At 40.9% G+C, this 12,309-nt stretch overlaps 1 protein-coding gene across 2 annotated transcripts in view; it reads right to left on the bottom strand.

The window, feature by feature from the left end:
- The window catches only part of LOC128200106 (cytotoxic granule associated RNA binding protein TIA1), a 187,182-nt gene that overhangs the window by 22,437 nt on the left and 152,436 nt on the right, over positions 1–12,309 (bottom strand). For both annotated transcript variants that reach the window (XM_052892334.1, XM_052892333.1), the window contains exon 3: positions 4,064–4,151. In XM_052892334.1, the coding sequence (XP_052748294.1) occupies positions 4,064–4,151 (88 nt within the window). The remainder of the gene's footprint in view (positions 1–4,063; positions 4,152–12,309) is intronic.

Genomic DNA, 12,309 nt, shown 5'->3' on the forward strand with positions numbered 1-12,309 from the left:
TATACTCTGTTATGTCCACGGTACTGCTCATGTCTATAGGCGACGGTTACCACTTTCCATCGGGTGGCCATTCTAAGTTTTTTTTTACACCACTGAGGTGGCAAACAAGCATACGGCCCACCTGATGGTAAGTGGTTGCCGTAGCCTATGAACACCTGCAATACCAGAGGTATTACGCGCGCGTTGCCGACCCTGAAGAAACCTCTTTACCCCCCTTTTAAAGAACCCCATGCTGTAGTCTCTTGGGAAAACCTCGGTAGGGAGCTCATTCCACAATTACGCTTTGGTGATATTTTAAGAAGGACGCTGCGGACCATAACTCGATTATTAAGTTCCCTTAATCGCCTATTACGACACTCACTGGAAAGAATGAGATGGCCCACTCTATGCCGGACCATACGGCCATGCCGAGACATTATATAATGTAATGCGTATATATTAAAACTAAATTAATTTTTTTTTATATTAAGGCGTGTCGTTGAATACATACTTAATTACATATAGAAAAAAATAATGCGACAGGACGTCTGTGCGTGACCAAGTGAGCGTGATGAGAGCCGAGCCTCTAACGGTATAATGTTTCGCCCCGGCTTGATTTGTGTTGAAGGTAACGGCAGGCATTGAACCATTTCATAACATTCCTAGTTAAACGAAAAACTTGTTATAATTAACCTACTTTTTTTTTTTGATGGGTGAAAATGGTACGATAACCCCGCCTGCGCTAACGGGATACGCTTGCGGAGCACCAGTGAAGGGTGATAGATGAGAATGAAAACAGGCCAGTTAGCCCATCATGATGAATTCATCAGGAATTAACCATGATAGTTTCCAGAGGGAACTGCGAGGAGATCGACCTGGTTGGGTATATTGCTAGCAATGGGATTCTCAGTCTCCATTACTAACAATCCCTTTCCCCCCTAAACTTACTTAGTTGGATCAAGTCCAAGAATTCCAATAATATGATTACAAATGAAATTAATGTAAAAGGGTGTTATAAGAATCGACTAAGGGAGGGCGAGAGATGGGCAGCAGCGTCCCCCTTAAAACATCACCCAAGCCTAACTGCGATTGCAAACCTGCATACCAAGCGTGGCAACTATTGGCGAACCCTCCTTTTTTTATACCACTGAGGTGGCAAACAAGCATACGGCCCACCTGATGGTAAGCGGTTACCGTAGCCTATGAACGCCTGCAATACCAGAGGTATTACGCGCGCGTTGCCGTTCCTGAAGAAACCTCTTTACCCTCCTTGAAGAACCCCATGCTGTAGTCTCTTGGGAAAACCTCGGCAGGGAGCTCATTCCATAATCTGAGTATTCGTGGGAGAAAACATCTCTGAAACCGCGTTGTACGCGACCATTTAAGCTGTAGGATATGAGGGTGAACTCCCTGTCAATGGCGAGCCGTACGATGATAGAGAGTGGCTGTGGGCATCATATTGAATAATTCCTCTGAGCACAATCCGTTGTACAGGCGGTAGAACACGCAGAGTGAGGCAAAATCTCTCCTAAGACTTAAGGGTTCGATACCGCTTGCAAGCATGGGATCATCTACAATTCTCATAGCTCGTCGTTGCACTTTTGATAGAGTCCCATGTTTATAGTGGGCAATTAACAGCTGATATGTTCGTGATGATAGGATGGTGATGATGATGATGATGATTAAATCCACAGTGCTCAAGCTTTTTTTTGTTGATGACGGTTAAAATTCAAATATCCCGTCGTTTCATTTCCATCAATACCAATGTATTCCGAGTCAATAGCTAGTACTACGCTTTTGGCTGACGGACGTGTATTCCAGCGGGGACGTTATGTGTAAAGCTGGGGTTTGTTTGCTAGCGGAACGAAAGGCGATAGCGGGCGTCGTCAACTTTTTTTTGTCCTTATAGACACGTCAGTCCCATCGTATCATAATCAATTTTAGGACGTCATTGGACATATTTTAACAATGAAAATATACCACCCACCTAATCGAATAACAAGAACGGAAGGAATGTCGTGGAACAATTATATGATTTACATAGGTGGAAGAGAGAGAGAGAGCTCTCTCTCTAGAGAGAGAGAGAGAACTTAATAATTTATCTACAATAAAACCTACGTCTAACCATATCATACACTAGCCTCGCGTTTCATTAACTTTTGTTATAACACAAATGATCCGCTCCGATTTCGTACGTGCAGTTAGTATTTTTATAAATAGATTGAATTAGATACATACTTTATTTGTATTACTACACACAATTTTTTTTTATACAACTTAGAATGACAAACAAGCTGACGGCCCACCTAATGGAGAGTGGTAACCGTCACCTATAGACATGAGCAGTACCATGGACATAACAGAGTATACTGTTTCGCCATAATAACTTCCATGCATTGCCATTCCTGAGGACTTAGATGTTATTCCTCTGTACCCAGTAAATTCACGCCATATCCCACCCTTCAAACCGAAACACAGCCATGCAAACACAACTGATTCACGGTTGAAACACGAATGGGACAGAGGTACCAAGCAATCGACTTTTGTACAAAGTCTCCCTCTGGATGGCTGGAAGAGATCTCTTATATCTTAGAGATAAGTCCGCCCTCGCTAATAAGTTGTTAAACTAATCGCTATATCTTTTGTTCAAGCTCGTCGCTCCGCTACGCTCCCCGCTCACAGTCACACCGCACGCCGTCTGGCGACGGTCCAAGCGAGAAAACCTACATTTTATTTATTGTTGTCTGGCCATGGTTTTTAGTCTCGAGATCTTTTCATGGGGATATTTTGTTGATTAGATTTATAGTAACAGCTTTACACGCCACACTATAAACACTTATTTCATGGTATACTATGCACCTGGCTGAATTACTTCCTATCTTTATTTTCAATAAGGAATTTCGCGACTGGCTCTTGGCCACAACAGCATATTAGTGTTTTGCTCTTTTGAGGGCAAAGCAATAAACTGAGTTGTGACCATTTTGTGTTACTGTGGCACACGCACCAAAGAAGGAAGATGTGTTTTATATATTTTGCTTTTTGTTTTTTTATTTTGTAGCTTTGTTTTTTTGTTTTTCATTCTTTTATCTCTTTTACTGTGTATTATGTGTATGTTTTTTTTATTGTAATTTGTGTGCTGTAAGTAATGTAAATAAATTATCTATCTATCTGTCTATATATCTATCTTTAACCGTTGGAGAAGAAAGATTCTTGAGTGGCGACCTCGTACGGCCAAACGTAGTGTTTTTTTTGCGTTTACGTAAACATTGGGAATTAACTGAGTTCACTATTGGTATACCAAGTGTAATAGTCAATCTATTGTCTATTTATTTGGTTTGGTCTCAAGTTTTCTTGTTTTCATATGTATTAATATTATAATTTTATGATATGACATGTGGAGTGAATTATATTGAGAACCTTGAATGCCATATAGGGTTTAATCTGCCAAGCGCAGTGTAAGACGACCCCCCACTAGATAAGGGTGACGACCTCAAATGAATTACAGGGAGTCAGTGAATACAGATGGCTTAGGACCGTTCGTTCCTTATTGCAGTCTACCTTTTTTTTTATACCACTGAGGTGGCAAACAAGCATACGGCTCACCTGATGGTAAGTGGTTACCGTAGCCTATGAACACCTGCAATATCAGGGGTATTACGCGCGCGTTACTTCAAATGCATTGCAGGGAGTCAGTGGATGCAGGTGGCTCAGGACCGTACCTTATGGCAGTCTATGGGGGAGGCCTATGTCCAGCAGTGGACGGGTAATGGCTGAAACGATGTTGATGATATTAAGTCCGCAATTTATACTAATTAGGTATATCTATCTATCTATCCTATTTAAGAGCCGCGCTCTTGTCGGTGGAGCTCTTGCCACTCACTACGATTTGCAGCGAGTCCCTTCACCTCTTGATACGACACGACACCAACTCCTTCCTTGATCTGCCCGATGTAACTATGTCTCGGTCTCCCTCTTCCCCTCCTTCCTTCTATCTTACCCTCTATTATAATGTTCGTAAGTTCGTCGTGTCGTATCAAGCGTCCCAACATAGGTATATGAATAAATAAAGTAAAAAAAAACTTACGATATTTCTCCAAAGGGCGCGAACGCATCTCTTAGACTTTGGGTCTCAATTTCCGGACTCAGATCTCCCACGAAGATATGATAGTGTTCTGTAACAAAAATTTAGTTTAATTTAGATTTTTGTTTAAATATGCACAATGAAATTTAAAACTATGCCTTCCCTATAGATAAACGTCGCCTATAGACATGAGCAGTACCGTGGACATAACAGAGTGTACTGTTTCGCCCATGATACCCTCCCATGCGTTGCCATTCCTGAGGATTCAGGTGTTCTTTTTTTAATGAGTGAAAATGGCATGGTAACACCGCCCGCGCTATCGGTATACACCGACGAGGCACCAGTGAAAGATGATAGGTGAGAATGAATGCAGGTCAGTTGGCCCACCGTGATGAATTCGACAAGAATTAAATATGATGGTTTTCAGGGGGAACCGCGTGGAGGTCGACCTAAGAGGGTATATTGCTATCAATGGGGCTATTAGACCCCATTACTAACAATCCCTTCCTCCCGGACTCAGGTCTTATGCCTCTGTACCCTGTAAATTCAGGCCATATCTTACCCTTCAAACCGAAACACTGGAGGGAAAGGGATTGTTAGTAATGGAGACTGAGAATCCTATTGCTAGCAATATACCCAACCAAGTCGACCTCCTCGCGGTTCCCCCTGGAAACTATCATGGTTAATTCCTGATGAATTCATCATGATGAGCTAACTGGCCTGTTTTCATTCTCATCTATCACCCTTCACTGGTGCTCCGCCAGCATATTCCGTTAGCGTAGGCGGAGTTACCTTACCATTTTCACCCATCAAAAAAAAAAAAACCGAAACACTTGCAACGCACCGGTACCCATGGTGCGCTGCATTCCTTTGGACTTGTATGATGCCTCTCCACTATGTAATTTCATTGCCATATTCCATTCTTATATACTAACTAGCTGACTCGGCATACGTTGTTTTACCATATACATTATTTCGAGAACTATACATGAAAATTTGTCATACTACAATTATTATATTGGATTGCCATCTTGCAACCCTATTGCAGCATATAAAAATCGCGATTAAAAAACAGGAGTTGATCGTAAAAGCGTGAAAATTTGTATTTGTATGTATTTTTCAATGCAAAATTATAATAAAAAAAAAATAAAAAAAATTGTCAAAAAAAATATATATATATTTAGGGGTGGGTCACCCTTATCATTGAGGGGTATTAAAAATAGATGTTGGCCGATTCTCAGACCTACCCGATATGCACACAAAATTCCATAAAAATCGGTAAAGCCGTTTTGGAGGAGTTTGGTAACAAACACCGTGACACGAGAATTTTATATATTAGATATATAAATATGGTTACATTAAATTTTGAACTTAAAGTCATTGCTTATACGGTTCATTTTTCAGTGACACAAAAAATATGCTCGAGTTTCCGTTTGGTATGTGCTGACCGGGTCCTCCCCAAAGTAGGACAAATCCTAGATAATCCGGACGCGTGGTAACCCCGTAAATAGATAAGCTAAACCAAGATAACGGATAGTGGCGGAAAATATTACGTGAGCGTAGTCGGTAGTCGCAGCTAGTGTTACAATTGTGAAAGTTTGTAAACGATTTTTTTAATTTTTTTTTATTCTAATATGTTGGATACCTTAAGGTAATTGGTACAAGAAATACTATGTAGATGGCGCTAGAATGACTAGCGTGACTTGTAGTTTTTGTTGATTATTCTATAATTAAAGATAATTTACCAGAGGGAGACTTTGTACAAAAGTCGATTGCTTGGGTACCTCTGTCCCATTCGTGTTTCTACCGTGAAGCAGTTGTGTTTGCATGGCTGTGTTTCGGTTTGAAAGGTGGGATATGGCGTGAATTTACAGGGTACAGAGGAATAACATCCGAGTCCTCAGGAATGGCAACGCATGGTGGGTATCATGGGCGAAACAATATATGTCCATGGTACTAAATGGTAAAAAATAAATAAAACCATTCGCCAATTTCGAAATTTTGCCTCAAACTATCTTTAATTACAAAATAATCAACAGAAACCACAAAACTCGATTGTAGCGACATCTAGTATTTCTGACAAAACCATTTACTGTGATCTAAAAACTAAAGTGCTGAAACGATTTTGTTAATATTTCTAAGGAACCAATATCCTTTCAGATACAAAAACAATATTTCGAATCGGTTTATAACTGACGGGGTAACAAACATAACAACAAAATACAAACACAAATTGAGAACCTCCTTTTATTTGAAATCGGTTAAAAATAAAAAAAAAATAGTCCACAGAAAGAGTTTGAGCACCGCTGCTCTACTCTCGAACCGGCATCTTACCGGTATATTTACTGATATATCCGAATAATCCGCCAGCGGGAGCTGTGATAGGCATATTGAATCAAATCGAATTTGTAGCCAAAAGGCAGTCCCATAGTGAATCAGGGCCGCTACTGTATCGACAATGTGGGCTGGAACCTGTTACTTACGGATAATGCCGGTTAAATCTGGTTGTGTATTGATCATCGGTAGTGTGAAGCAGTTTGACATATGCCTGTGATGTCATCTTCTTAACATGATAAAATGGGAGATATTTGAGACATGGGCGATATTTAAGCCATGGTAGATATGTTTCGGTTTGAAGGGTGGTATATGGCAGTGAAAATACAGGGTATAGAGGAATAACACCTGAGTCCTCAGGAATGGCAACGCATGGGGGGTACAATGGGCGAAACAGTATACCCTGTTATGTCCATGGTACTGCTCATGTCTATAGGCGACGGTTACCACTTCGGTTCGCCCATGATACCCCTCATGCGTTGCCATTCCTAAGGACTCAGGTGTTATTCCTCTGTACCCTGTAAATTCACGTGAAATAAGTAGCGGACAAAAATATAGTTATACACAAAGTTAGACAAATATATATATATATATATATATATATATATATACCACACCCACACACGCACGCACGCACGCACGACCACGTGCGTCGTGCTTCAGGGGACACGTAAAGCCATCATCCGTTAAGCCACGTCAGAAGTCTTCGCGTACAAAGAAGATGGCCTAGAAACACTTGGCAAGCAGGTGGTGCCCTCTCACGATTAGTAATAGCAATTTAAATACTATGTTACAATCGTGTTGAAATGTAATGAAAAAGTAACCATATTTTATTGAAATTATCACAGGAATACTTTTTAAATGAAATTAGTAATAAATGGAGAATCATTCGATCAGTGGCTATGTGGTCCTGCCATAGAATACCCCTTTATTTCCCATAGGTGTCGTAAGAGGCGATTAAGGGAGGGCGAGAGATGGGCAGTAGCATCCCTCTTAAAAGATTTTTAAAGCCGAACTGCGTTTGCCAATCCGTCTGCCAAGCGTGGCAACTACTGGCAAAACCCTTAGGGGAAGGCTTATGTCCAGCAGTGGACAGTTAAAGGCTGGTATGATGATGACGATGACAACTATTGGACATCAGCGAACTTCGAAAGTTACGAAAATTATTTCTGTCTGTTTATATTTTAATCAAGGCGCACATATACTTTAATCGTGCGTGCGTGCGTGCGTGTGTGCGTGCGTGCGTGCGTGCGTGCGTGCGTGTGTGCGTGCGTGCGTGTGTGCGTGCGTGCGTGGGAGCGTGGGTGCGTGCGTATGTGGGCTTGCATGTACATGGGTATCTAGTTACACTAATATAATAAAGAGGAAAATTGTATTTTTGTGTGTATGTATGTTTGTAAAGAAAAAACTAAAAAAACTACTCTATCGATTTCAAAAATTCTTTCACCATTAGAAAGCTACATTCACCCTGAGTAACATAGGCTATGTTCATTGCTAGAAAAGATTAGGGATCCTTACTAAAACTTTAGTAACGTAACTCAAGGTGAAAAAAAAAATGCTATAAAATATCTTTGGTCGCGTGCGCTGCGGAAACTATTGGTGATAGAACAAACATATGTTCTACAATATTGAAGAAAATATCAATAGCTACAAAAAACTTCGCGATACTATATGTCCAACTATTATCGTTATGTCACAATAATCACTTTTTGAAAATGTTGTAAAAATGTCCACCCGTGCGAAGCCGAGACGGATCGCTAGCAGTATATATATTTGTAGTGTATATGTTACAGACTATGTAGTAGGCTTACAAGCGGTATCGAACTCTTAAGTCTTAGGAGAGATTTTGCTTCACTCTGCGTGTTCTACCGCCTGTACAATGGATTGTGCTCAGAGGAATTGTTCAATATGATGCCCACAGCCACTTTCTACCATCGTACGGCTCGCCATCGACAGGGAGTTCATCCTCATGTCCTACAGCCTCAATGGTCGCGTCCTGCGCGGTTTCAGAGATGTTTCCTCCCGCGAACACCCAGGTTATGGAATGAGCTCCCTGCCGATGTTTTCCCAAGAGACTACAGCATGGGGTTCTTCAACAGGGGTTAAAAGGTAAAGAGGTTTCTTCAGGGTAGGCAACGCACGCGTAATACCTCTGGTATTGCAGGTGTTCGTAGGCTACGGTAACCACTTACCATCAGGTGGGCCGTATGCTTGTTTGCCACCTCAGTGGCATAAAAAAAAAGGAATATGTTTAGCAAATGTCTTTAACATCTGAATAACGTTCAATATTCTTTCCATATCTAAAAGGCAATGGAACGTTCTGTATATTCATGTAACACTGGTTTATATATGCTAGCTCGATAGCGTGTTGAACTTAGGCTAGGGTGTGGCCACTTGCTTATTTTTCGCAGGACGTCTTTCGCAGACTTACGCGGTTAACCATAAAATGCTTACTAAGTGTAACTAATAAATACATTCCAAAATTATATAAAAAGTAGCCTAAAGTCTCTCTCCCAGTAATATAGTGCGTGTATAAATTTTCATAGTGAATGGTTAAATCGTTCAGGCACTAAGGGATAACAAATAAATAAATAAACAAGAGGGAGACTTTGTACAAAAGTCGATTGCTCGGGTACCTCTGTCCCATTCGTGTTTCAACCGTGAAGTGTAACCGCGAAGTAAATACCATCCGAATTAATAAACAGGGCCATCTAGTTATAAATTAAGGAAAACTATTACTGAGCTAAGGAGCGAAATGTTTCATATATATTACGTAGGTACCAGAGGGAGACTTTGTGCAAAAGTCGTTTGCTTGGTCACCTCTGTCCCATTCGTGTTTCTACCGTGAAGCAGCTGTGTTTGCATGGCTGTGTTTCGGTTTGAAGGGTGGGATGTGGCGTGAATTTACTGGGTACAGTGGAATAACACCTGAGACCTCAGGATTGGCAACGCATGGGAGGTATCATAGGCGAAACAGTACACTCTGTTATGTCCATGATACTGCTCACGTCTATAGGCGACGGTTACCACTTTCCATCAGGTGGGCCGTCAGCTTGTTTGCCATTCTAAGTTATATAAAAAAAAACAAACTCACTTTTAAATTTACAATACTAGTTTTTTACACTCGACTACATCCGTGTAACTATATAGCTCATATTAGGTGTGGGTAATATTGCCATGTGGTCCCAGTAAAGAATGGGCTATCCGTTTCTTTCCCGTGATGGCGATGACCTCTTTAAATATCACCAAAGCTTAATTGCGGTTGCCAATCTACCATTTTTCCATCAGGTGGGCCGTCAGCTTGTTTGCCATTCTAAATTGTATAAAAAAAAGTATTAAGAAGACTTGTCCCGTCTAGAACGTAACGCGTGGACACCGTACTCTGTCTCTCACGATTCCCCAGTATATAGACGGGATTGTATTCTATTACAGCGGGAAGGATTTAGATGGATATTTCTAGATCTATTTCATTACTAAAACTAGTTTTGTTGCGTTTTTCGCGCGGAATTTTACACTTAACGTTGTGCGCGTGACTTTGCTTATAATGTTTTTGGGGGTTTAAGAGATTTTTAACCGACTTCGTAAGAGGAGGTAGTTCTCAATTCGATAAATGTTATTTTTATGTTTCATCATATCAGCCTTTAACTCTTCCCCTTAGGGGGTTTTGCTAGTAGTTGCCACGTTTGGCAAGCGGATTGGCAACCGCAGTTAGACTTTGGAGATGTTTTAAGAGAGATGCTGCTGCCCATTCCTCGTCTTCCCTTAGCCACCTCTTACGACAACGTCGTGAAAGAAAGGGTGGCCTATTCTATGCTGGGACCACATGGACAACTATTTCCTTGACTTTGTCCGCATGGACGAAATATAATGTGTGGAGAGAAATTGTTTGTTAGGCGAAGTGACAACCCTGTCTATTTTTTCTTTTAATGGATGATAATGGTATGGTAACCCCGTCCGCGCTACCGGTACACACTGGCGGGGCACCAGTGGTAGATGACTGATGAGGATGAAAGCAGATCAGTTAGCCCATCGTGACGAATTCAACCAGAATTAGCCACAATGGTGTCCGGGGGGAACCACGTGGAGGTGGATCTGACAGGGTATATTAAATTATTTGACCCCATTACTAACAATCCCTTTCCCCCCAAACCCTGTCTATTAATATCACAACTAGTTACGTAATCAACGAACGGATATGTATTGATAGCGTTTACATTAATCTATATTTAGTTACAAACTTGTTATAATTAATTGCATTGTTTATTTTAATTAAACATTTAGTATGTAAATTATATTAATTATAATTAATATTATAAAATCTAAATTAATTAGTACTAGTTTCGAACCGAGGATTTGCTTGCCTCATCTTTTTTTAAATGCAACATAAAATGGCAAACAAGCTGACGGCCCACCCGATTGAAAGGGTTAACCGTCGCCTATAGACATGAGCAGTATCATGGACATAACAAAGTATACTGTTTCGCCCATGATACTCAGGTGTTATTCCTCTGTACTCAGTAAATTCACGCCACTCTGTCGCAAGAATGTGACAGAGGTGCCGCAGCAAAAGACTTTTGTACAATTTCTGCCTCTGTTACTCTGTTATGTCCATGGTACTGCTCATGTGTATAGGCGACGGTTACCACTTTCCATCAGGTGGGCCGTCAGCTTGTTTGCCATTCTAAGTTATATAAAAAAAATCCCTTCCCCCCTCAGCACGATGGTTTCCAGGGGGACCACGTGAAGGTCGACCTGACAGGATATATTGCCAGCAATGGAACTGGTGGTAATCATCACCTCGCAGTCGGGGCTCGCTTAAAAAGTTTGACCAAAATGTTTTTGTTGTTGACAGAACACTCCTGTCAAAGAGTGATAACCATTTTAATATCACCCTGTATAATACATTTGCCCTTATTGTAACCCTACATTTGGGTATTACATTTCCAGACTATTGTAATGTATTAAATGCACAAAACGAGTACATTTGTATTATTTGCCTCGCACAATGACTATAAAGGGCCAATTTGACCTCGTTTTAACACTAACATGGAATATTTTTAATTTCCCATAGCGATTATGTAATCAATAAAGGCATGGCAGACACATAGACTTAGTATAATGTACTTCATAATGTAAAGGCAGCCATGAATTAAAGTTTTTTTTTTTTTAATATAATAACTAAATGTGGAAGAAGCGAAAGAGGTTTGTTTGAATCGAAGCATTTGGCGTTCCAATGTTTCTGCCTACCCTAATGGGAGACAGGCGTGACAGGTATGTAGGTATGTATGTAACTAAATGGTCTAACGTACGTATAATTAGATCGAGAAAGCTCGACTAGTTTCGGAATCAATTGGTAGTCCTTAATCATGAGCGGCTGTGACGTGGGCGCGAGCTTGACTGTGCGCCTTGGCCTGGTGAACGCGAGATGTAGACGTTCGACGCCACGAACATAACAGATAAGAAAGATAGCATTCGGAACTCTTCGGGTATCAACGGCTGGGCTTCGTAGTCTTCCGTATCATTGCCACTGACTATGTTGGTAAGGCGTCGTGTACATACAGTTTCGACTTTCCAGTCGACAAGTTAAACCGGCAAGTTCTTACTTAACTATTAACAATAAAGTGAAGGTATCTATAAGTATCAATATAAATACGCTCACGACTAGTACACTTAATGGGGTAATCAGAGGTATTCGTCGATTGCCACTGTTGTGGTGAACGTAATACTCGACGCGCCTATTCGCCAACTATTTTGGCATATTGGCATACCTAATAGGTACGTAGCGGGGCGAAAGGGATTGTTAGCAATGGAGTTTGACAGCCCCATTGCTAGTAATATGCCTTATTAGGTCGACCTCCACGTGGTTTCCCCTGGAAACTATCGTGAACAATTCTTATTAAATTCGTCACGATGGG

Source organism: Galleria mellonella, unplaced genomic scaffold (assembly GCF_026898425.1).
Source record: "Galleria mellonella isolate WM207_F2 unplaced genomic scaffold, CSIRO_AGI_GalMel_v1 utg158, whole genome shotgun sequence".
Classification (NCBI taxonomy): Eukaryota; Metazoa; Arthropoda; class Insecta; order Lepidoptera; family Pyralidae; genus Galleria; species Galleria mellonella.